The following is a 26,904-nucleotide window of genomic DNA, read 5'->3' on the forward strand; positions in this document are numbered from 1 at the left end:
CAGGTCAAAACTTTCAAGAGATTATTAATTGTGCATCAAGTTATGGGTGTACAGTTTGAATCATATTTCCACGTGGTAGTGACCAATACTGCCTGAAAAAACATTAAGTACTTCACAGGACATCTCAAGCTGAGCACCAAAATTGTTTATCATCTATGAGAATTTAACTACGTATCTTCTTTGCAGACAGAGCAGATAAAAGTATTTTGTGCAAGGAAAGGCTCTTCTCATAAAAACAGTCATGAAAATATCTTTGAGTATTATATAAACTCATTTCTCTACCATATAATTTATTATATGACACAAACTCATTTATACAACAATAACAATTGTGCTATGCAATTGTTTATGCAAAAGTATAAGAATATAATACCTGAAAAACTAAAATACAAAAATTGGTTTCAAAATCTCAATGCCTGATCTGCCAATAAAACTACTACATATTTAATGATTTTGATCTAGGATATTGAAAATACTCCTCATTTATTTTCAAGGTAACATTACTTCATAGAATAAACATAGAATATCAGTACTATCCAGAAGCAGGATGAACAGAAGCAATGAGACCAAAACAATGACACATTTTTACTTAAAAAACAAATAGAAATTTACAGTTAGCAATGTAAGGCTGCAATACAGTTCCTTTATTCTAATACCATGAAAGACATGATTACCAAATATCATTACGGAATCACCTCTTTATGTTTAAGGATTGGTAGGGGTTCTATTACCTTATATTCAACATTATAGTCCCATACTTTAAAAAATTACTTTGTTGCCTTTGGAAATGAGTACTGCAAGACAAGGAGTACTGTAATAAATATGCAGAGATGGGTATTGAAACCATTCTATCCTAGCACTGGTCCTCACACATTTCAGTGAGAAATAAGAAGTCACAGAGTAAGGAACAGCCACCTGCAGTACTACAAGCAAATCAAAGCAACTTCAGTATTTCCAATGGGCCTCTTAACAATTTTGCAGGTTCTTGCTAAAGGCCTGTCTCTTACATTTATACACAGCATGAGAGGTCAAGAAGCAACAACTACCTCTGATATATAAGTCTCTTAGAGATGAGTTTGGGAATCCAACTATTCAAAAGTTCAGTTTCTTTATCTTGCTCCTACTTTTTGCAAAAGATTTTATTTCCTCAGGAATTTTTCACAGGAGTCAGGAGAACAAAGACACTGGAAAGACATGACTGGGAAGGAAAGAAGGTTAGGGAAAAGAAATGTTAGAAAAAGAGTGTAAGTTGCAGGCTTAACAAGGCTGAGAGAAGAGGTTGCAAGGAAGAAAAGTGGGAGGATGCCACAGCAGACAAACCAACCCTGTTCTACAGATTGCTGTGGAGAACCTCATAGACTCTGTCAGCCAAGTGGTAAATACATATGGGAACTTGTTGCTTAAGGCTTAATCAAGCTCAGCTGTAACAAAACCTTTTTCAACTATTTTTAAAGCCTTTCAGAATTTATAATGCTTTGGTTGGTGTTTTACAAGTCACTGGGCTCAATTTCATTTAAGAAGTTCACTTCTATTTTTGAATACTCTTAAAGACAACCATATGACTGGAACTTCCACTTGATTCTCCCCAAAAGTATATTGCCTCTGCAGCTCATTTTAACACTGAGCAGAACAATCTTACATTTTAATGCATTCAGAACTAGGTAAAGTTCCTTCCACAAGAAAATATGATTGATTGTTACAATGACAGTAATTGCATTTTAGTAAAAGTAACCATTATGGTAATTTTCCTCTGGAAAGAGACATTTAACTAACTTAAGTAACTTGTTACTTTTCAACACATTAACTTTGGCAAATTTAACATTACAAACCTACAGAGTTCACAGACACAACAACATGCATCACTTAGGGAGTGTGCACACTTTTTTCCATTCTATATATCAAGTAGTGTTTCCAAATAGTATAAGCTAACAAAATGTGCATACATTACACAGCATTAATTAAACTGTTAAGAGGAGCTACAGTACATCTATTGCCAAGTCTCCTGTTTAAAAATTCTGACTTCAAAGTAGCAAACTTCAGATCATTATGAGATACTAATTCCTAAGCATCTACAAAGATAAAATGTCAACTCCAAGAAAACCATAATAAAAGATCTTCGTAAAGCAAAACAGATCAACAGTAACTCATGACACACCTCTAAGAGGGTGAATGACAGACACAGAAAAACACTCATAGTGCAAAAAACTGTATGGAACTCTATAGCAATAGATCACAACACAAGAGAGAAGCAATTTCTGCAACAGACTACCTGTTACATCACAAAGTTACATCACAAGTTACTAAAACCCAATATTAACATTTAATTTCATGCATTGCTTCCAAGCACTACTTGAATACTAGTTAGAAACTAACCACTAAGAAGTCTGTAGCACTGCAGTTATGAAAGAGGTGCATTATTTTTTCCAACCTGCTGTTTATAAACATTCAATGCAACTTAGGTCATAGTAGCTTCTTATTAAAAGTGTAGTTTCTGATAATTAAGAACTACATCATAAAATAATTTAAGCATCCAGGTTTTGTTTCATACTACTTCACATGAGTTAAAATAAAAAAACTCCACTTTTAAAGTTGTTCAAGATAATAATCATTCCTTATGCTTTAAAGGGATTCTAAACTGGTTAAATTTCCATACTACTGAACATTTTTACACTAGAAAAGAACTGAAATTAGTCTAGATTGAAATTTTGGTTTTAAGAAATTTCCTTCAAATGGAAATATTAAAAATTTGAACTTCAATAAATCAGATTTAAAATTTTCGCTTCAACTCTCCTAGCTTCCCTGAAGAAACAGTTTTTGTACCTCTGGCTCCTTCTACCTCCTATACTCTGTTTGAATTGCATATATTGTTTATGGTGCAGCATTGCGTGTTTGCAACTTGAGTTTTCATATACGAAGTTGCAAGGAGAAGTAAATCCTAGTTTTTACAATAATTTTTCCTCAGCCCAGCACCCTGTTGGAAAACTAATCTGCTCCTCTGTTTTTTCACACCTTGCGAATGAAATACCATTAGATAACTCAACATAAGAAGGCTTTCTTTTTCTTCCCCCCCACCCCCCTAGTCAAAGGAGTGCTATTATAGAGGAGGCTATGCTTCCATGCTTACAGTATCTTGGCTGGCAGGTCTAGACTAACAGGTTCTGTCCCCCATATCATCAGTAGTGGCACACTCCTCCCTTCTGAAAATTGCTGACTTTTCAGCTATGTTAATTCAACTATTTCAATATGAAATCCTCTATTCTGTATTTTAAGAGGATTTTTTTTAACTGATTTAGATTAAGGAGCTTCAGTTTAAACTGTGATTTAAGTATTTAGCTGGAACAGCCAATGGTTTTACCCTCCTCTTATTTAAAGATTCCAGTTATACTTTTAAGATAAAATAACATAGATGCTATAAGGTGCAGCAACCTTCCAGATAATTTTAGATAAACCCTTCATTTTTCTTTCTTTTTCATTTTTTTTAGAAAGAAATTACACCTGTAAATTGGTAAATGATTTTTTTTTGCTTTTATAACTGAAAACATTAAGTTGCAAACTCTTAGTGAAAGAAAAGCCAGAACCCTTGAATAATCAGAACGAACTGGAAATTCACATAGTTCAAGAAATCTTTCTTTCAAATACTTTCAATATTAAAATCTTTCCACTACTGTTCATCTTCTACTACACTATAATGGAAGAACATTTAAGAAAATTTCAAAAGTAGTTTGGTTGATCAAAGATAAAGTGAAATTAGAAATACATCAGTGACTGACACACAAACAGCAATAACCTAGAGCACATGTTAAGAGCTTACTAACACCCATTCTACCATGGAATTTTGTAAGACTATTTTTATGAGGCAGTGTCCTAGTTACTTTTGAGAAGAGGAGGAAACTTACATTTTAAACAGAATTGGCAGTCGACCTCTATAATTAGTCCTTTACCTTTTCCATATCTTCTACAAGCTACATTCCTGAACTTTGCTTTGCAGAGTGTAGGACTTAATTCTTGAATATTAGCTGAAGAAATTAATGATTTTGTAGTGTCTTTGCAGTTCCAGAGGTGATGTGCTTTACTGGATGCAACTCAGAATAATGTCTTGATCTTTGAACAGATGTTTAGGTTAACTGTTAAAAAAACCACAAACAAAACCACCAATCAGCGGTGCAGCACAACTTTTCCCTGCCCATCTCCACACACTGCCTTTGACAGAACCACTGCCTATTTGCTGTAAAGAAAGGTCTGTGCTGGTCAGGTCACCTTACAGGACCTCCAAAGAGAGACCGCAGCTGGGAAGAGAAACCTTCCAGTGGAGCTCTGCTCAGCAAAGGGACACCTTTTACAGCTACAGCAGATCGCCATGCGGCACCACAGCCTCTTTCCATCCTTTGCTTCAAGCATCTGAGGTCAGAGAGAAGCAGCAGCTGTGGTGCAAGCTCGCAATGTATTAGATAAAAGTGCCAAGCAGACAAATACAAATTGGGACTTATATGAATAACTCTTGCACATAATGCATTAAATTTGGCAGGCTTATAGTGGAAAGATGGGGAAAAAATAACATAACTAGTATTTGCATTGTACTAAAAGATTACTTAAATTAAGGAGAATTTCTCTCAAAAAAAAAAGCATTTAATTTTTCTTGAACTAGCTGTAATTGTCTCAGAAATTCCAAGCAATACAGAAGTATGCATAAATACTATGTAAGACCTGTAAGACTAACGAAAGGAGTTGATGCAACTAACCACGATCCATAATTTTATTCTCATGTCCAACAATGTAATAAATGAGACGTGAATGCATTTTCTAGTATGTAATTTGGGATGAGTGAAACTCTGTAATTCTTTGTAATCCAAAGATAAACCACTTATGAAACACATAAATTATCTTAGCACAGTTTTGGAGAAAAGGAATGAGCTACTTAAACTGTCAGATTGTAACACTGACAAGCACAATTCATCTAAGTCCTGTATTTTTCTCCAATTGTTTTGTTGCATAAATACTAAATGTAACTACCAAATATAGAAAATACCTGTTGTGAGAGGTTTTTAGAGGGTAGAAAAATATTTTAGTGGGTGTGGAAATGTGTGTTGGTTAGACACAGTTTGGATCAAAGAAGGTACAACTTCAAGTTCTTTAGAGAAAAATGGTTAAAGGCAGGCAGGTGAAATAAGACAAAATTAGTCCAAGGCCACACACCCTGGGTTCTATCCAAGGTGTGTCCTAGGAGTCAGGGCATAAAAAGATGTCCATTAAGCCTCCTTTAGAACAGTGGTTTAGCAAGGAGCCACAATTTAAACTGCAATTCCACAAGTCCTTTAAACCAGCCCTTGCATCAAAAAAGCGGCTCCTGGTTTTCTTCACACATTTCTTGTGGTCTGAACACCAGGAAGGTGAAGACCTTCAAGCCAGCATAAATATTTGTGAGGCTAGGAATGAAGTAAGTTCAGAAACTAGTTTAAAGCTAATGTTTTGTTTTGGTTTGTTCACTGGGCTAGTTTTAACCCAAATCATTTGCCCAATCAATTAAGTGTGCAGCTGCAAGAACACTTGTGCAGGGCAGGGCAGGGCATCTCTTGGCTTATGCTGGCTTAAAGTGTTTGTGGAAGTACCGCGTGAGTGTAACTAAAGATCTGCTATAGTCTAACTCTGCTAATAATCCACAAATGCCATTCCAGAACACAGGAATAGTTAAAGCATATAAATGGCCTTGCCATGTGCCTTGCATAGGGGCCTAGCAGAGGAAAGCTTAGAAATTGCTGTAAAAGCATGAAAAATACGTAAGTTTTGAGGTAACTGTATGTTCCAAGAACAAGGACAAAAATCTGAATCCCAAGTCACTTGCACCACAGTATGATTGATGATAACATGATAAATGTACTTACCAGACCTCTCCCAATGCAGCTTCTGTGAAAAAGCTGATGACACACTGCATTCTCCCCACCTCTCTAACCCTAACCTGTCCTGCCATCATTTGATCCTCTTCGAACCTGTCTGTAGTCTGCAACTTTTCCTCTCTATAGTGAGGCCACTTCGAAGCCTTTCAGTCTCTGCTTAAAATTTCCAGTGATGCTCCAAAGGTAACAGAGAATCAAACCGAAGTAACACCAGAAATACCAGAAGAATCAAGATGGAAATGACACTCTGACTTTCCTGCTACTACTTCATTGTAATATAAAGACTAGCCACAAACCATCTGAATGCTGTTATTGTATGATTTCACAAAAAGCTGGACTGGACACATGCATATCCATAAGCATTGTCTTTACTTGGAACAACAAGTTTACTGCATCAGTGTATTCTACATTGTCTACTCTGTTTGAACAGTTTATCTTCATTGCTACATTGACATAGCAATTCTACCAAAGTATTAGCTATTCCAAGTATTAGGAACTACCTATTAGAACTTGCATTAAAAAATTATTTTCATGCTGATTTGCCACCTGTTGTACATAATATTTTCATTTTATCTACCTATTTTTAAGAAACTTTTGATAAAAAGATTGTAATTACATTCTAGTCAAATAAAAAAAATATTTGCCAAAAAAAGCATGTCTTTATCTGATACAGATCTGAAGTAGAATTTAAGCAAAGCAATAATGTAGAAGAATAATCACCTGCTAACATATGTACACAGACATACAACATATATTGTGCATATCCCACTAAGTTTTTCTCAGGTGGGAATCAGCTAATAGGGCTTAAAGGTAAGAGCATGCTATTATTTAAAAATAATAGTTAAAAAACGGGTTTTCAATATCAAGCTTGTTTGCTAAATATTTGACAATGTCTTCACTACAGTCAATACTCTAGAAAGTAAATCTTGTGCACGAGAACAGTTTTTCTTCAACTATTATATATAACTGATATCAGGCTGCTAGAAGATGTAGTGTAATGCTGATGATCCTAAGAAGATGCACAAGTAAAGCAGTTAGTTATACAATTCCTAAATATACCTGGATAATTTCTATTATGAAATTATGAAAAAGCACAGCAAATGATCAATTGACAGCATACTATATGCTATATATTGAGTTGAAAAATGCTCCACAGTTTGCACAAAGTTACTGCAGCTCAGTTATATTAACTTCATAAAACCTGCTTCGGAAACTATGATTAACTGAATGCTTCCATATTATTTAGCTGGCAAATGAGAGGGAGAGAGTCTGTTCTTACATTCTAATTTGGTTTCTCCCATCACTACTACAAGAGACAACATGGTTCTATAAAATTCTTCCATGCTAGCTAATACAGATGAAACATCCAACCACATCTTAGTCCTTTCCTCCAACAGCACAGCTGTTTACATGACTCAGTTAATTGCCTGGTATTTTAATGACAATAAAACTTGTAAACCAATGTAGATTGGGACTATTAGTTGTAACAGATCATTAAAAGAAAAACATGAACCAAACAAGAAAAAAACCCTGTCTCTTTCTTTTCACTTGCCTTAGCCAGTGCCTGAAAACTTCATGGCAATGTCCATTAAACTTGGCAAAAAGTGTTGTCTGAGCTTTCTCAAATGTGAAACAAGCAGCATGACCTGAATGCTCAAACTTTGAGTATGCTTAATAAAAAAAATAAAACTAGATAGTGCCATGCACAATTCCAGGAGAAAAAACCCTGACCTTTCAACCCAAACTGCAGCTCAGCTACTGTTCCAGTGGAAAAAGCCTTCAAAACCATGGGAAATCTCTCTCCTGAGAGCTGTTTAAGCCTCCTTAATGCTCTTAATCCACCTTGATATTGAAATGCTAGACTCACTGGCACCCACCTTCCAACTTCCAAATAGCTGGTCAAGTGTCTGAGAGTTTCTTTTCTCTCAGTGTAGATCCTGACAGGACTCGTGTTAACTGAAGTTTTCCACAACTGTGCTTGTGGCCTGCAAGAAACACCTTACTGGAAGTGAAAACCTCTTACAAACTCTGAGAAAAAAAAGACTATGATAATGGTGGAACAACTAAATAGACCTCTCTGGAAAAGAGAGACATTATTTAGGAAACGGCACAGAAAGAGGGACCTCTAAACTACACTGCCAGCTCTACTGGCTATGCCATTATTCATCAGTATTCATGGTAAAAAGAGGAATGATGGTCTTCTGACTGAGGAAATCCCTGGTTGTGTAGGAATCCTAAGCCAAAAAGTCCCCATTCTTTTCACACCTTTAGAAACTTCATTGTCCTGCCAACAAATGTATAATAACTACTAAACCACCAATATACTCATTATCAGAAGTGACTAATAGCTTCAAAATGGTGTGTGTTCCAATGGAATCATTCAAATGTTTTAGGGCAAGTATGTAAAGAAAAATCTAGTATCCATGTGTATGTACTTCAGCTTCCCTACCTCTCCATATAAAACAAAACTACTTTCCTCTCTGCAGTTTTATAACAGTTAATTACCTGATGTTCCTACAACAGGGGTGCGTGCACTATGTATCACTAAAAAACAACCTTAGAAGTATGCTTTTCATTGCCTAAAGAATTTGAAGGCAAAAAATGAGCCTTTATATTAGAACGGTTGACTGCTATGTACAAAACTTTCTAGTTAAATGGAGAAAAGGTTAGCTTTTACTAATTTTAAAATAGCCTGAATTGAAAGAACTTCTCCCTATAGGGACTAAATGGAATTTCGTCACCTCAGACACTAAAGTATTTGTTCAATGTCTGAATTGTAATTATTATGATATAAGTTGTAGATGAATCTACCCCAAAACTATTCAGCAGCAAAAGCTGGAGAAGGCTTTAGCTACCCGGTGAGCTGGACAACAACCAAGCATATGTAACAGCAGTAGGCTGGGATCTTCTGCTGCTTGCAGAAGCAAGATTTAAGTTGGTTGACTATTAACATCCTATAAACTTTACTGCTACAAAAGAACTCAAAATTTTAAGATTCAGGGCTGAAATGAAAAGTCAAAGGACAAGCTCTGTTGTCAGTCCTTTTAAAAAATACTATGCATGTACGCAATTTGTTGCTAAACCTTGAATCCAAGCTGCACATCACAGGTCTGATAACTAGCCCACTCTCTTAAAGTTCTCCACCCCCACCCCTGAGGGCACTTTTCTATGTGTTTCATTTTGAATCAATGAGCAAAACAGATCTAGTTTTCTGTAGAACCTAGGTTGTACACCTGACACTCATACTATGCTTTTCATCAAGCTCCCATAAATTGTTTCTGCTACTAAGAAATAGATGAAGACTTCAGGTACACTTTTGATAAAATGTCTTCAGCTTATGAAAAACATGAATGCATTACCTGTGACAGTGTATTTGACTTTCTTGTGCTCCTCTGATACTGTTTAACAAAAATAATATATATATACAATTTGTGATTAAACTCTGAAGTTAAACCACATATCACAGCTTGAAAAATTAGCCAACTCTCCTGATCCCACTCTTCAGTCATTACAGAAAGCTTCTAGTCTATTTTGAATGACATCATAAGTAATCACATCTATTCAAGTATTTTCCTTGTTTCAAAAGAACCAAAAGTCATATTAACAAAATAATTCTAAAGAGCACACAATTTAATCCTTTAAGTATCTGACAATCTCTCCCCACTTGGCCACTTTGCCCTCCTATTTCTTATGACTATTTAATTACAGATTGTCAGTCTAAAATACGTAATTCTTTATCAACCAATATATATACATATAAAGACTCTCTAAGTAAGTGTGAAAGGTATATTTTTCAAAATCTAATATCATTGTCAGGACACTGTAGCAAAAGAAAACACTTGTCACATTTTAAGAATTCATCAAAAATAATGATGAAAACATTACAATGTTGTAGCACTTTTGCTTTCTGTGACAAACACAGAGTTTGTTTATAAAGGAGTATATAAACTGTCATACTGTATTCTGAGAAGGAAAATCTCCACACAGACCTGAAGTCCTTGTTTTCATAATACAGACTAGGGTTTTAAGAATTCATCTTGGACTCTTCATGGCACTTCAAAAAAAAAGGATCGTGTAGTATAAATGAGGACTATAGTAAAGTATCTAGAAAATTTAATTTTACTATGAAATATGTATGAAATCATACATGATAAATGCCACAGTAATAAAAAACTGTGACACAACAACCTGCCTCTAAGAGACAATGTAGTGTCTGAAAGCAACAGGAAGCACTAGCCAGATGATCTCTTCTGACAAGACCGTGCAAATCCTAGAAAGAAACATCACTCTGTCCTCCAAGAAAATAGGTTAGATATTTTTGAATCTCTGCACAACCATTTTCAGGAAACAAAAGGCTGGATAGCAGATCAAAAAAGAAAAATAATCATTGGTATAAATGTAGCCTTTAATGAAAGTGACTTGATGGAGATTGTATTTAAGTGTTAATTTCTGTACAATTTTGTATCTATGTGTTTGTTTTTAAACTTGAAGTAGGGAAACATTCATCTTAGTGTGGGTCTACAGGCTCCATCTGATTACATGAAAAAAGAATTTGTCACACACACAAACTTGCTATAGAAATAGCTTTACATAACATGATACAAGCAAAATCCTATTCATTTGTAGTTATTAGTACTGCTCACATGAATAAAATGAGCACACTTTAGCCAAACGCCAAAATACCTGAATTCAAAACACAGCTATGATTTCAGCATGTATTTTACTTTGTCTTTGTGGATATCAGCTGGATTCAAGAACTGCATGTAAAATTTCTAAGTTTGATTACAAGTGTAAAAGGAGAAAATTTTGATGGATGTATATACTGACCCAATCCAAATGCATACCAGAAGCAAGCTATGGATTTCATTTCAGTTCATCAACATTTAAAAGGATGCTTAATTCTACATTATCTTGTGCTTTAAAGCTGTGTTATCCATATAACTGTAAAGTATCTCAATAGTTTTGGAACAGAGTAAAAAATGCAAAATACTGAATAATTTGTAGTAATTTTATTGATCTGTCCAGTGCACTAAACCTGAAAATTTGTATTAAAACTTTTAAAATATTATGAGTTTCACATAAGTCATGCATACTCATATGAAATTAAAAATAACTTAAAGCAGTTATTTACCCATTTTTGTTAAAAAATTAGGCTGTCGTCCAGTATCTGCACTTTTTCCCACTGCATGAAAGTTAAGCTGGCTGGTAAGGAGGAGATCCCTGAGAGAGATTAAGTTCTTGCTGTTTTGGTCATTTTCGTTTCAATTACACAAGGACAGTGTATGAACGTGGTCCTCTTCCTTCAGAGTTTCAAAGGAAGAATTACTTAGACCATGAGGGAAGATTAATGAGATAATGACAAGGGTTGTATCTGTTGATGTCACTCCTGATATTATAAACCCCATGTTTCCCACTCTACATTTTAAAAATGCTTCTATAGATACTATGAATGAGTCTCGCACAATAGCTCCTTACCTATAATGCTGTTTCTGCGTAAACAGTATTGATTCAGTGGTAAGTGTGGAAGAAGCAAGGGCACAGCTGAAATTCTCTATTCCTAGCAGTGCTCTGAAGAGAAAAATGAGACATTGCTGGGTTTTAATTCTTCTCATTATTCCTGAGAAGGAAGGTTATATTTGTGCTGCCTCTAGGCAAAGTACCATCCCACATGAACAAAAGAATGAAACTAAGATCACATCCATTTCATCTTGCTGCTGCTACTCCTGCACAGAAGCTCTCCGCAGATGCGTAAGTCCCTGACACTGTATCTTCAGTGCTCATATGTCACAGTAAATGATTCATTAAAAATGCATAGACAGATTGATCTTAGAAGAGGGAAAAAAGATCTGGAGTGTAAAGCGAAAGGAAAATAGAAATGAAAAGCCAAAAGGTAGAAAAGGGAAACGCCCCCCAAATTCACATGAGAAAGACATGCAAAAAAACATTTTAAAAGAAAGAGGAGACAGCAACTGTGTTGACATTTAACATATCTACTTGGGGTAAAACTCATCCTTTTAATAGCAGTAACAGCAACAGCCCAGAGAAAGCCCAAAGCCCTTAAAGCACTTTGCATCAAGTACCTCACAAAAATGGTAGGCAATTTCTGCTAAGGTCTGTACAATATTTGCACCAAACTACCTAATTATTATTTTTTAATGTAATTAAATGGGAGCAAATCCTAATGCAGGTATAGATAGCTCTATTGATATTGTGCCTATAATGACATAACTGAAACAATATTATGGTGCTGCATCCATGCAACAAAACTGGTTTTTATTGTTTGCATACCAAAAATGAGCATATTTGTACCTCTCCGTATTTGTTTCTTTTCATATGCTACATTAGGTAGGTCTGCAAAGGATGCAAGGCTTACGTGCAGCAACAGTGGGGCTGAAAACAGACTGATGCTTCTGGAGTGGTACAAAAGTCTGGGCAGGCTCCCTGATCCTAGTTACCAAGTCATCCTAATTTATATGCCATTTGCCATGCTCCCATTCAGCCTCAAAACTATGAAGGAAAAGAGAGAAAGCTATGCTTCATTCGTGTTTCCTGTGGTCCTGATAAACATGTGATTGACAAGATTAACCCTATACTATTAAGTTTTTGTAATATTTCCTGGATGGCCAGAAGGCTTTACTCTGCTAAAGGAATCCTGCAAGCAAAAAATCACCCATGCTGAAGAATAAGCAGCTACTTGAGTAAGAGACACCTCTTTACTATGACATTCATGCAAATGGTGTTACATAGATGACATTTATTCTATTTTTATCAAAAATAATTGGTAAAATATGAATATGGACCATAATTTACATTCTGTCAGTAAAAAAGAAGCCAAATACCTACAATGGGAAGTATATATATATATTCACGCGCGCACATGTACAATAGCAATATTTTTAGCTATAATTTCCTACTCATGTGGCAACATGACGAGCATTTTGAAGAAGCTGAGCCAAGTGAAAATACAACCTGCAGAACAGGTCACGTTTAAATATTCTGCTATTGAAGAATATTAAAAACTACAGATTAAGTAGGAGTGTTGTAATACATTAATTAATGCTTGTAAATCATTCTGAAATACTTGGATAAAAGATGGCATAAAAAGTGTTGCCACATATCTTGATCCTTCTAGATGTGCACGATCCCTTACATCTTGTTTTGCTTTTTGGATGTTTCAAATCATCAAAAATACCATCACTGGATGAATTTAGTGTTGGTAAGTGTTTGAACACGGCAGAGAAACACCAAGGATGCCCGAATCCTGGTTAAGAACTCAAGCAGACACCTCAGTATAAACAGATTGAAATATCCACATTTCTTCACGTCTGAATCCAAGTGCTAGTGGTGGCTCACCAGGTCTAGTTATTGAACGCCTCTGTTGATCAGTGAATTAGCACAGCTCAGCTTGGCAATGTTACTCAGCCTTGACTTGGCTGTATATTCACATATGTGAAATATCCTATCCGTAATACTCCTTCCAATCTAGTACCACCTAGTATTCACATCCCAAAAAAACTTAGACCGTGCCATCAAGCAGTCTGAAAAGGAAGGTATCTGGAATGACTCAATACCTATCTGGGCTTAGTGAAAAACACCACCAGTTTTCAGAGAACTTGGTACTTCTTGCTTATGCAGGCACAGGCCTTTATAAAATACAGAAATTAAAAGCCAGCATTAAGGCCCTTTTGCTTTCCTGCATTGATCTCCAGATCTGAGACATGTCTTCCTTTTTATTCAGAGACAAGTAACGTATTTTATGGTATCCACTTAAAAAAAAAAAAAAAGGCGTCGGGAGTGTCACCGAACTCACACAGGAGCACAACTGCGGTCCTTAAGGGGGATAATTCAGTGCAGAAGTGTTTTATCTAGAGGGACGCAAAGTACCACCAATATACGCATCTTCCCCAAAAGGTGAGAACACTGGAAATTATTCATCCTTCCTGCTCTCTCCCTCTTCTATTCCAAACCAAGCTCACGTGCTGCTTTATACCCACGTTCTGGAGCATGGACCATTTGTTCCGCTCTCACACAGCACGTAAGACAATGCGGTGTTGTGCCCGTCTCAGGAACTTCTAAAGGCTATCTCACGACAAATAAATACTGCAAGCCGCTGGTCTGCAGCAGCCAAAGGACAAACAATGATAGGAAACAGAAGTTTGTTGTGCTTCGGAGGGAGGCTAAGCAAGCTGCCAGAGGCAGGAAGCGAAGCCACCGTACGAGCAGAGCACCCTGTTCTTCAGGGCGGCCAGCGCAAACGCAATTAATTGCACGCAATACCATATGTGTAGGTACAAACCACCTATTAACGTAGTACCTTGGCGTGACAGCGTCCAAAAGCGAGGCTATAAAACACGCTCTGGATGTTGTGGCAGCAGCGAGTAGCCCGAGGAGCGTGCCCGCCATGGGGACCACCACACGCCCCGTCTCCCACCAGGGCTCCCTGTCAGCGGCGGTGGCACTTCTGGCTGGGAGAAGTGAGGCGGAGGGCCGGGAAAACAGCGTTTGACATCGCTGGTAGCAACTCAACAGCTTTACACCAGGTCTCCCAGGATTTCTTGTGGTAGTTTGGTTGGTTTTGGGGTTGTTTTTTTTTTTTTCTTACGGCTCTCCGCCACCTCAAAAGGGCCGGAGAAAAGCTCCCCAACGCCACGAACGAGCCCCGCAAAGGTGAATTAATAATAACGGAGGGGGTGAGGGGGGGCGGGGGTGGGACCGGGAGGCGCCAGCTCTCCTCCTCCGGCGCCGAGCAGGTGCCGCCGGGCGGCGTAGCCAGGCCCGTCCCTCACACCTGCCGGCCGGCACGGCGGCCCCCCCCCCCCCGCCTCAGGGCGGGGGTCAGTCAGTCAGTCAGTCAGCCAGCCCGCCTCCCGCTCTCCCCCCCCTCCCCCTGTCCCCCCCACTACCATACCGAGGGGAGAGGCGACAGAAACCGGCCCCCACCAACCTTCGCTCTGTAAAGCGGGCAGGACACGACCGGGGACCGGGGAGGGGGGGGGGGACGGGACCGGGGCGGGCGGGAAGCGCTGAGGAGAAGGCGCGCGAGGGCCGCGCCCGCGGGGGGGGGGGGGGGGGGGGGGAGTGGGGGGTGCGCGCGGGCAGGTAGGGGGCGGAGGAGAGCGCGCGCCGCGCTCCGCCCCGCTGGAGGAGGGAGGGAGGGGGGGGGGGGTTAGGTAGGGTAGGCGGGGCCTAGGCGGAGGCCGCTGGGTCGTGAGTGGGCAGGGCGGCTGTCAATCCGGGGCGGCGCGCGGCCGCCCGGCGTCGCGCGACGGGCTGCCGTGATTGTGGGAAAGGAGGGGAGAGGTGGGGGGAGGGGGGAGGAGGAGGAGAGGAAACAAAAACAATCGGCCGGGCGCCGCCATCTTGGGTCCGTTCTCCACGCCACACAAGTGAATGGGTAGATATGAAATTACCACAGGGGAGCAGCAGCAGCAGCAGGGTACGGAGGGCTGTTCCGAGCTGCCGGCTGGACTCGGGGGACTCTAGAGACGGCTCCCGCCGCCGCCGCCGCCCAGAGAAAACCCCCGGGCTCGGCCTTTTCTCCTCGCCAACCCCTAAACTGCACTCCTGGAGGGACAAAGTTGGTCTCAGCCGCGCTGCCTCCGCCGCCCGGGAGACGAGAGAGTCGGGTTCGGCAGCGGCTTCCTCGGGGCCGGGAGTGAGCCGGGGTCAGAGTTAGGGGCGAGGGTGACGAGGGGATTCCTCCCCCCTCCACCCTCTGGCCGGGGCTCGCCTGGTGCGCTGTGTGGGAGGCAGGAGGAGAAGGCGGGAGGAGTCCAGCAGGCTTTTCCTTTCCACCCCTGCTATTTCTTATTCCTTTCTCCTAAAAGGAAAAAAAAAAAGAAAAAGAAAAAGAAAAAAAAAGGCAAGAACTGGATCGGGGGGGGGGGGGGGGGGAGGACGGGACCGTCTCGGCTCTCCGTTTGAACAGCAGCGGGGCGGGCGGAGGTGCGGCGAGAAAGAAATGTGTCCGTGAGGAGTTGGAGAGGAGCGTGCATCCAGCAGAAGAGTCACAAGCCTGCTGCTGCACGGGAGGAAGAAGCCGGCGGGGAAGGCAGCCGCTGCATCCTCCCCTCTGCCCGCAGTCTCGCTCGCCTCCTCGCTTCCAAAGAAGCTGAATTCTCCTAGGAGCACGGCAGTCAAGGAAGGAAGGAAGGATTTGCCACAAAGAATATATCACCCTCCTCCCCAGCGGCTGGATACTGCATATTTTTTTTTTTTTAATTTTTTATTTTTCCCCCCCCGCTCCAGTCGCTCTGCTGTGTTTAAATACCAAATATAGCCTCTTGCGGGGGGGGGGGGGGGGAGGGGATGGAAATCTCTTAGAAGAATTCGAAATCTTGCTCGGATTCGGGAGTGCTGGTGTCGCAAGGACCGGGAGAAGGACCGGGAAGAGGAGGGGAGGTGCGCGGCTCTCGCTGACTGGCGGCAGGACTAGAGATTTGCCACTTTTCGGGAAGCCCGAAGGTTGGTTTGTTACCAAACTGTTGTTTCTCCCCTTTTCCTCTTCTGGGTTACGCTAAATCCCTCAGCATTATTAAAGAAAACCGAAGCGTTGCCCACGTGTAGCTGGTGGCTTGCTTTTTTTAAGGTAGTTTTCATCAAGAAACTGACAAAGCTTCCTCCCTTCACCCGGAGGCTTTTGAGGTTTGAAACTGAAATGGAGCTACTTTTCTCCCAAACACTACATGTTGTATGAGGGTAGCCAGGACGAAAACATCGTGTTTGCTGATTTCGATACGACTCCCCGACACTCTGCACCTACGGGGGATGCTTCACGGAGCTTCATGTCAAAAAGATTTGGAGTGTGCTCAGAGACTTCGTCGTGTCCAGCAGCTTAATTGTTGACTTTTTTTTTTTTAAAGTGGATTCGTAGCATACTTTTATGAATTAAATTTTGCCACCATTTGTACAGAAGCCAAATGACACGTGTGTTTTGAAACACGGTTCTAAATATATCCATCCCTCAACCCGGATTCTCGCTAGAAAGAGCCGGAGGGAGATCGTCAGTGTCTAAACAGATCTGATTTTACTGTTTTATGAACACTGTCTGCTGCAGAAATGTTGCTATAGATTGCTTTATAACGGTTCAGCAAGAAGGGAGATTTTCCAGCTTGCAGGACCCAGGAAACTGGATACTTAAAGTCACTTAAATGTTTTAACAGCATTGGAAAATGGGAGCTGCTACTAAGTTGGCGTTCGCTGTTTTTCTTATCTCTTGTTCTTCAGGTAAGTGAATGTTCTTGGCTTTGTCGCTTTAAACGTAAGGCTTTGGGGTCAGCCCTTGAAAGCTGGAGGTAACCTTGTTGATTGGTATGAATGAGGAGAAATCTTACTTTTTTCAGATAACAAATGTTTGGGGGTGGCAGTGACTGTAAAGGCAGAAGCTGTTTTCATGGTTATTCTTAAAAGCGTCTAACATGAGCACTTCAAACGCTTGCAGCGCTTGGATTTCAGACCAATTGTGTGGAACAAATGTGGAGACATAACCACCTAGTGTCACATACAGTAGTCTGGCAATGCAATTGTTAGTGTTTCATGGTTTTTTTTAAATAAGAATAACCCAGCTGAAATACTCTTAACTTCAATCAGAACTCTTATTCCGGACCATTCACTGGTGAATGGCAACCTTCATTAATGCTTCATTAGTCTAGAATAGGTACAGCTCAGAAAGCATTAGCTCGTCCTTTAATGATAGCAAGGGGTGTGGGCATGTATAGATGTGTACACAGAATTAGGCTGAAAAGGCAGACTTTCAGTTTCTAAACAATTTTGTATTTTGCTACTCCATACGTCACTGCCTTGTAGTGCAAAAAAAAAAAAAAAAAAAGCTACTACTTTTCTCTTTAAAACATCAGAGGTTGAGTTTCCAACGCCAGCTCTGAGTCCTGAGGAGCCAGCGGGGTGCGAGGACTTCCCCACGCTTCTTTAGGAGGAAAATTGTTATGGTAGCAACCAGTGGTTGGGGGAACTGTTGGTACACTTCTCCTTGAAACTCCGTCAGTTTCACAAAAAAACTGTTGTGAATTGTGTAATGGATCTAATATCAGCTTACACGGCAAGCCTGGCACTTTCTGCTTACGCTTTGAATGTGTTTGTAGTCCTCTGTGTAGGTTTAGATGTGCTTTTTAGCGTTCTTGCACGGTGTGCAAGGGTGTACTTGTTCATCAGTCTGAAAGCTAGCAGACAAGTGCTCAGCTTTTCGGTGTAACCGGTGTAAGGGAGTAATGAGATCCGTATAACAATGCCTTTTAAAATTTCAGTGTTATAATGTACAGGATTTTGCTGAACAGGACGTTTTCTTGTGGTTAGTAAATGGATAGTCTAGTCTTATGTCTGTAGCGGTATTGATCAATTCCGTGTGTGCTAAATGTGCTGTGAAATGGCAAGCACTGCCAGAAATAAACCAAAAAAAAATCCTTTCTGTTTTAACCAGATAAATAACAGAGCAGGTTAAGGACAGACAGATGTTTGTTTGGGTTTGTTTGTTTTTTTTTTATTAGGCTATACCATTTATTCCTCTCCTGAAACAAAACACGATTTCTTCTGACAGTTTTGTCTTGCAGTAGAAGACTTGTCTTTCACCTTTTCCTAATACCTTATTTTTAAGTTACTCGAGGAACATTCCTCTTAACTTGGGAATATTTTCTGTAGGGAGACCTCTCCCCCGCCCCCTCCCCTCCCAGTTTCTGGAAGACTTTGTGCCATCTGCTCTTCGTGGCTGTCTCTCCCTTCCATGTCCTTCTATTAAGATCCTTTTGCCTAGAGCACAGAATAGTGATCTTGTTGACATTACCTATCCTACTTATTAAAAAGAACGGTTAAGCAACAAAAGCTGTCCTTTCTTTAGCATTTCTTGGTCAGGTTGTTCTTGGTAAGGTGAAATGGATGTTTCTCTTGCCTGTGAAGATGGAATTAATCTTTGCTAAATGAGCAGGAAACTGGTTGTAATTCGGACTGCTTCTCATGTTAATGACATTGTTTTGGTGGTTATTCCAGCATTACACATTAAGTGTTCTGGTATTTAACAATTATTAAACTATTTTCTACTCGCCTAAAATTTTAGAGTATCTGCAGCCCTGGTGTAGGTCTAATAATAAATAAATTCAACAGTAAGCTTATGTTTTTATGATGAAAATTTTACGATTATGTAAGCTTTTAGCATGAAGTACAGGCATTTTGATAAGTAGTGTTTCTTAACTGTGACTTGTTTTGATTTAAAATCATACCTGATCAATTGATTCTAACATCATTCTCAGAAGAAGTAGTTTCTTTTCCAGTCTTTAGTCTGAAAGAAGTCTGCTCAGGCTATATATTTAAGAATATTGGCAGTGGTTGAAGAAATCCTAGAGTTCAGTTGTGAAGATGTCTGGTTTGTCTTTCTCCGGTATGCAGTCTCCAGCTACTCATGAGTGTACGTGTCTGGGAGTGGAGGGGTGTTGGTTTTCTGTATTAATTTATCTTTATATGCAACTGTGTTCTGCAGTTGTTTACATAACCAATTAATACTAGTGTTCTTTAAACAGGTGAAAATGTTGTGGGTTTTTTCTACATGGTGGGTGTGGAAATGGTCTTTAGGTTGAAGGCATTTCATTTTACTATCTGTCAGCTGCTGTATGGAATCCTGTAAATGTACTTCAAATGGATAGGAATTTCCAGTGAATCTAATAATCTTTGCTAAGGGAGTGAAAATATTTCCCCTTTCTGACTAAGATGTTTGAAAAAGAGCATCTGTGTTACATTATTAGGCTTTAAAATATTTGTAGATGCTTGGATAAAAGTGGGTTTAGGTTTGCACCCATTTGTACTAATTCAAGAGGATGAGATGAATGTGTATTAACTAAACATGAAAACAAAGTGCCTGGGTCAATGTTCTCCATGTGCCCTCTAATATACTTTTTATATAAAAACCTGTGTGTATTTTTGATTTAATAAAGAACAGAAGATCCTGAAGTAATAATAAAATACTTACGAACTATATACTTCCTGTGTCTCTCCTGTAGGTAAGGCAAGATTGTAGGTGAGCTTAAAAAAAGAAAAACAGTAAATTATATAGGTGGTTCATCAGGAACATTTCTATTTAGATGCTATCTATGTTCTCCCCTCCCCCAAGGAGGTATGTTTCTATGTCCTCTAGTTTTTGTGATTGCTGAGTTATACTTTACGAAATTTCAGGAACAGAGGATGTGTACTTCCATAATTTCCTGTGATGTTTCAAGATATATAGTCTACGCAGCTGAAAATTTGGGAGATGTTGGAAGTAGTGGATTGTCTTTAACCAAAATCTTCTGTTGTGGGTGCTATAGTTTTTAACATCTCATGGTTCCTTTTGTTACTCTTAGACTCCATGTCTCTCAAACCATCACTTGTTCTCTTCTGACCTACCTGCTCTGCCTTTGGTACCTGGGCAGTCTGTTACCAAAGTAGTTCTGCAGCTTTAAGTCTCTTACAGGGGACAAAACTCATACTTGTTAAAACTCACTTAAGCTCAGTTCATGCTAAAAATCACCTAAGCAAAAGGAAACACATCAGAAAGTATTGGTCCTCTCTCTCTCCCCCCCCCCCCATGCTAGGTCATTCTCAAGCCACTCAGAAGGTCTTGAGTAATTTTGCTAAAGGAAATGGCATGTCAAAGATACATTTGTAGTTGAAGTAGCATTTTCACTGCATGGGGAACATTCTATTCTTTGAGTTTTTAATTTATTCTTCTCCTGTCTCACACCAATTACTATCAGGGGAAATGGTTTTATTTAAATTTATTCCCCCCACCCCCCAAAAAAATCTAGGTAGAACTGTAAAGCCCAAGATACTGCTACGGCTTCAGAAGCTGAATGGTTAGGTGTTCTGAAGGAATCGAGGTGTGGGAAGTGAGACTTTTTTCTTTTAATTTTGCTAGTGTAATGTTTTTTTGACTGTCCTTTCACTATTAATTTGGTAGCACTTGAAAATCCTGCCAAAGGTTTAGGAGTATTGTTTGTGAAATTGTCTCTGCTGGTATGTTCTCCGCAAGCTGTCCATGATTGTGGTTGAACTCTAATTGCTTTATTGCACAGGCAGAGCAATAAAATACTTCAGACTTAGTACTGCACTTAAAGTAAAATCCTGCTCAAGATTCTTTTTTTTTTTTTATGTGAGCGTACACTTTTTTGTATTATGTGTGGTGTTATTGGGCAATACCCCAGCACTTTTGATGTTGCTGTTGAGAGCAGGGCTTGTAAACCTACTTAATACTGTTTTCAAGCATAGATACATTTACATAGATGTAAATGTTATGTAGCTTACAAAGTTTCATGGCTCCAGGTTGATGTTGTAACTTTGATTGCAGATCAAAATTCTGTTACTAATTCTATGTAATCTGTTAATACTTAACAAAAGTTACAAACCCTAAATCTTCTGGGTTATGAAAAAACCTGTACTTGTGCTAATGCAGTATTGGAACATATAAGCGTAGTTCTAGTAGAACTCTGCTTGACAAATGTTTCTGGAGAGATGCTGCTGTCATGGGTTTATTTGCATGTCTACCCTTCAGACACATGTCTTTTCTCAGAGAAAAAGCTTAAATAAGTTTGTCTTCAAATGCTGGATGCTATGTAAGTTGGCGGGGGGAGGTGTTCTGTGTGTGGGGAAAGCTGTTTTCTGCTATATGGGGGTGCAAGAAGGTAATTACAGCTATCATGAATAATAGTTTTCAGCTGGTTTTAATGGAGTGTATTTGAATGCCATTTCTTTTTTCTCCCCCCCTCCCCCTTCTGGAATTTTGGGGTGAAAGCCCTTAGGTGATGGGCTCAGATGATTTGCAAATGAGGATAGGCAAATTCCCACCCCCCTACACCTCCCCATTCAACTATAGAGGTTCATTGTTGTCATATCATTAGTTTCAGGTAGGGGAAAAAGATAACAGTAACTCCAATGTTTTTCATTCTTACTGATTCTACCTTCTCTTCCAATTCCCATAGCGTATTTCTCTTTGAAATTGGAATACAGTTCTATTTCATATCATCATTATGGAGTTTATATGTATAGTGTCTGGATCTCTTAAAAGATAGTAGTAACATTTTCTTTATTCACAGACAGATGTGGTGGACACAATATGCAAAAGTAGTCTTTTGGAGACCTATATGATTTGGAGCCAAGATACAGCAAGTCCTGGGTACTTAACCTTGGGAAATCATCTGGAGAATAGTCATTATAACATGGGCTGTAAGAAGATAGAGGTTGACGAGGAATCTGATTGTGGAAGAGATTTCTTGGTAAAGGGGAGATGCATTTCCGCCACTTAATTAACAGAAAGCAGATTAATGCAAATGTCTGCTTTAGCTGGTTGGTAGAATACATGGTCTGTTAGCTATCTGATGTTCCTGAAAATGAGAACTCTTTAAAAAGATCAAGAAAATTACGAATTTTACAGCCAAGTTCTTGTGTGATGAAATCTTAATGTGTTTTTGTTGCCTTGGTGCTTAAAATTCAGCACATCTTATTTCCTGTTATTTCCATATGGAAATTGAAGTGTTATTGGATGCCAGTGACTTTATGTGGCATCTCTTATCTTCTCTCCCCTACACTGTCTGTGTGGTGGTGGAGGTTTTTTTTTTTTCGAAATGCTTTGTGACTGTGGTGCCAAACAGCAGAGCATATTTAGGCTTAATCCCACAGAAAATGAATATTTACTGCCATGTTGTTTACATTGTCTATCTTTGTGGCTAAGAATCCCAAATGTACATTAGATACATCAAATACTTCAATTGTTGGTGGAAAGAGAGCAGAGAAGGGTTTATCCACTGCAGTAATTATTGTAATAGTTTCACGGTAAAGTAAGCCTTGATGAAAGGTCAACATTCATAGTTTTCTTCTGAATTTCCTAGTTAAAGCTGTAACTGGAAGCAAGCAGTCTGTCTAGGAAGAAAAAAAACACAATTCGCTTACTAACTGGAGGCATAAATCTTTGGTTATGTGGTTAGAGGTATTTGAAAAACACTTGGAAATGAGGGAAGCGTTTGTGGGAAGACTACCTGTTCTTGCAGCCAGAAGCAGCTGGAGGTAGCAGTAGTATCTGGGTATTAAAGGCGTGAAGTACTTCTTTGTACCGACCTCTGGTTTGGTGCTGTCACAAAAAACTGAATTGCTTTAGATATAGTTCAGTGAAAGAACGTACCTTCTGTTTTTATCTTTTCTTTCTTAACTTCTGTTGCGCAGTTCTCCCAAATTAATCCCATTTTCAGACTTTGACTTTCAGTCAAAGAAGGATGAGCACGATGGTAGCCTTTACCTCTCTGTCTTTGGAACTTTCTTTGTGATGGTCCTTCTAATGAACTGTGCTGCTGTTGCTTTCAGGCAGAAGCTTTGTTATGGAGCAAATGAGCAAGTGACATACTTAAAATTGTATTGATGCCAACAAAAGTCCAAGTGATGGCTGTGTAACCTAAAATCTTGGTGACTTTACAATGTAGCAGTGGAAGAACAGGAACGCTTGTGTGTATTGCCAACTCAATGTTTCATTGATTTTTTTTTTTTTTTTTTTTGAAGGCAAATTAAATATTGCTGAATTCTAAAAACTTGCCTTGTATAAGTACTGGTATTCTTGTATGCTACTGGTATTTCTCCTTAAATTGGTGCAAGATAATCTGTTTCAATCAGCATTCAGAGTCAGTCCAAAATTGTAATTAATTTCAGTATTATTCTTGAGTTATTCACTGAGAAGGCTTGTTAGTAACTCTTAAACTACATTGACTTGGCCTTCATGTGATGTTGAGTACCTATAGTTGGCAAGGAGGGTACGTGTTGTTGAAGTAATTTAAAAGGCTAGATACCACCTTTTGAGATTCCTTATTTTGTTAAGGTTTAATTTCTGTTTTTAAGGATTTACATGAAGCTATAATTAGGTGGTAATTCAATTCAAAATGCTGAAACCAGAATGTAATTAAAAGCAAACCCCTATATACTCTTAACTGTGATGGGCATGTAAGAAATGCCAAAATACTTTTTTTTTTTTTTTTCTTTTATAACTCTTTAACTACATGAGGGGAACATTGCCTATAGTTAGTGAACTGAACTGAAAGGCAAGGTACTCGAGAAGAATCAGTGTTTTATAAATGCTAAATCTTAGCTACAATGAAAAACAAGAATATTTCTTCAAATTCTTTTGTTTGCTGAGCTTTGAGATAGTCATCAACTAAGCTGAAATTGAAAATGAACGTTGTATTTTGCATTTACAAACGGTAGGTATGGCTGTCTAATCTAGTTTTGTTGTGCGCCTAACCGAGACTGTTCTCACGGTTGGGCAGATTCCACTGTCTCTATAATGGTGACAGCAAATCAGTTAAGTTTTACTGTTTTACTTCTTAACATTGACCCAGTTTAAAGCTAGTACCTGAAAGGTTACTTAAGAGATCTAACTTCATCAAAAGGTTTGTTTTCAGAAAGTGCCTGTACAATTATTTTTAAAACTGGGAATAAGAATCTATATTGCTCAGAATTTTGTTGCTTTTCTATAGCTTTAACACTTTATGTCTTCCATTCCTAAATGGAATGCATTCAATGTACTGTCATTTCACCAGAAAAGAGTTAGTTTTTATAACTGAAGTTGCAGAGTTTCTTGTGGCAGATAGACTTTTTAAATTGGATGGTACATCCATCCTTTTTAGAAATGGAGAAGGGAGAAAGTGGTCAAAAATGTTTAGGTTATTGTTTCTGTATTTTCTGAAAGAGACTAAACTTTTTATGAGGGTGAGTTGTCATGCATTTTTTGTTCTGGAAACAATGGAAAAGGGTAAGGCAACTCGGTGATTTTTTTTTTTTTTTTTTTTTAATATGATTGACTGTAGATCTGAAGAATGTTTTGGAGATTGTCTGTGGCTTGTCTCTTTTGACTGTTTCTAACTTCTTGGTGAAATGAGGCTGCAGGGTGAACACAAATACTGCTTAACTACTAGTGCAGTCCTGATACTGTTTTAGCTTGTGCCAACTGGTGTCTAATGAGAGGACATGGCAAGCACGGTTTGAGGGATAGTGCAGGCAGGGGGCCAGTGCCAGGAGGCAGCACAGTCAAGACTGTATCAGAATTCCTGCAGCTTCAGCACTTCACTGTGCCCTCATCTCATATCTGAGAGCGTGGAGTATATAAGTATATACTGTCAGTATGCTGTGAAAACATTATAATTTACACTGGGTTACAGCTTAGCTTTTGCATTATTTTGGATGTTCAAACTGAAAACCTGTCCTCCTTGCCAAAAAGAAAAAAAAAAAAAAAACAAAACAAAACACAAACAACAAAACCAAACAAGCCTAAACAACAAACCAATGCATAACCTGCTTTGGGGCCGGAAGAACATCACATGGAGCCATGAGGAGGAGGTCCATGGTCAAGTGCTATATGGAATGGATGTGCTCAGTCTATGACATGTAGCCAGGGGCCAGTGAAGAGTCCCTGGACCAGTTGTGATCTGCAGTGTAGATACATGATTTGAATTAAAAATGCCTGCTTTGTGTTTAAAGATCACTTCTATTTTAGATGAGTATTGAAAGTTTTGATGCAGGAACAGTGCAGTTGGTGGTTACTGTAATCTTGTAGTCTGCCTGTTTTTTAATGTCACTTCATAATAATGGCTCTGAATAGGAATGGTAGTTTCTTATTTGAAATCACCTTTTAAAATCATAGCAGTGTAGATTCATTTGGGTTATCAGACAATCTTCTCCGGCATCATGCTCAAAGCAGTGTATTGTCTACCAAACCCCCAGGTTCTTTTCAGCAGAGCTGCTACCTAGTCTGACAGTTGCCGCTTGTACTGATGCCGAGGGTGCTCTGTCCCAAGGCTCAGGACGTCATGTTTGTCGTTGTTGAATTTCATGAGGTTCCTGTTGGCCCACCCCTCTGGTCTGTCTAGGTCCTCCTGAGTGACATCCCTGCCACTGAGCATCCCACTCTCTGTCATTGTCTGTAAACTCACTGACATGCCTTATACCACCTCCTCCGGCCGTCGATAAAGGTATGAAACAAGATGGGTCCGAGGGCAAGCCCTTGGGGGCTCTGCTTGTGATACTTTGCTTCCTGCTATGGACATGTTCCTTACATGAGCGGTTCTATTCCAATCACATGCTGGCTGTATCTCAAGCTTTATTTGCTAGCTCGCATAGCTGATTTTAACTTCGTTTCAGCAGCTTCCTTCCTTTTGGTGGCTTACAAACTTGTGATTCGGAGGGTTGTTTTTTTTTTTGTAACTGAAGCTGTAATAGCATGACCTTATTTTTTCAGGTTCAGAGTTCTTATCTCATCTAGATAACGCTAATCTCTAGCCTTTAAATACTGCCGAAATGATCATAGTGATCTTTATTCTCTCAGCTGTATTTTGAAAACTTGGATTTCAGTATCAACATGTAAGTTGAAATTAAATCTGTTTTTAAAAGCTATTTTTAAACACAACCAATTGTTTTATCAAGCCTTCTAACATGAAAAACTTTGCTTCTAGGAATTTTGGGGAAGATCCACATGAACAGGAAAGTGGTTTAATTTTGTTGTTCAGTTATAGTGTTAAGTGTATGAGACAAAATTAAACTTTGCAGTAAGTAACTGTTAATTTTAGAAATTTTTGGTAGTGTTTGTCAGTAGAGGGTACAGATAGTTCTCTTTAGCTCATAGCAATTACATGATGGAAGAGTTTTCTTTAAATATTTCCATGTTTCAGGGTTGAAAAACATTTAGGCTGTGAAAGTTGCAAAAATTCTTAAATTGCACACAATTGTTTGAATTACTGTACTTTTTAAGATAAATTAGATCTATTTTTCATCATTTGTTTATAATGCTACTTTAAAAGTAGCATAGAGAAGATCACTGGTTAAATATTTTCATTTTAATTCCCTGGCCTTTAATTTTGGAAAGGGTCTGTTTTGCAAGTTATCCCTAGGGATAATTGTATTACATTAAATTTAACACAAAGCCTGTCAAAAAGGTTGTCTTAAATGGCTTTTAAAAATGTTATGGTTTGATTACATTTTATTTAAATTCAGATTGTGCCACATAATG

General features: G+C 39.0%; 1 protein-coding gene and 1 long non-coding RNA gene across 3 annotated transcripts in view; one reads left to right on the plus strand and one right to left on the minus strand.

The window, feature by feature from the left end:
- Nucleotides 1-3,672: 3,672 nt before the first annotated feature.
- On the minus strand, nt 3,673-14,841 carry LOC115343194. Its single transcript, XR_003924023.1, has 3 exons — nt 14,206-14,841; nt 11,367-11,459; nt 3,673-4,124 (listed from the first exon to the last, which is right to left on the minus strand). It is a non-coding gene; the product is annotated as an uncharacterized LOC115343194 (long non-coding RNA).
- Nucleotides 14,842-15,215: 374 nt separating this feature from the next.
- The window catches only part of ACVR2A (activin A receptor type 2A), a 70,269-nt gene continuing 58,580 nt past the window's right edge, over nt 15,216-26,904 (plus strand). For both annotated transcript variants that reach the window (XM_030017049.1, XM_030017050.2), the window contains exon 1: nt 15,216-17,117. In XM_030017049.1, coding sequence (XP_029872909.1) covers nt 17,063-17,117 — 55 coding nt within the window. In that variant the 5' untranslated portion in view covers nt 15,216-17,062. The remainder of the gene's footprint in view (nt 17,118-26,904) is intronic.

The sequence above is a fragment of the Aquila chrysaetos genome, chromosome 6, assembly GCF_900496995.4.
Source record: "Aquila chrysaetos chrysaetos chromosome 6, bAquChr1.4, whole genome shotgun sequence".
Lineage (NCBI taxonomy): Eukaryota > Metazoa > Chordata > Aves > Accipitriformes > Accipitridae > Aquila > Aquila chrysaetos.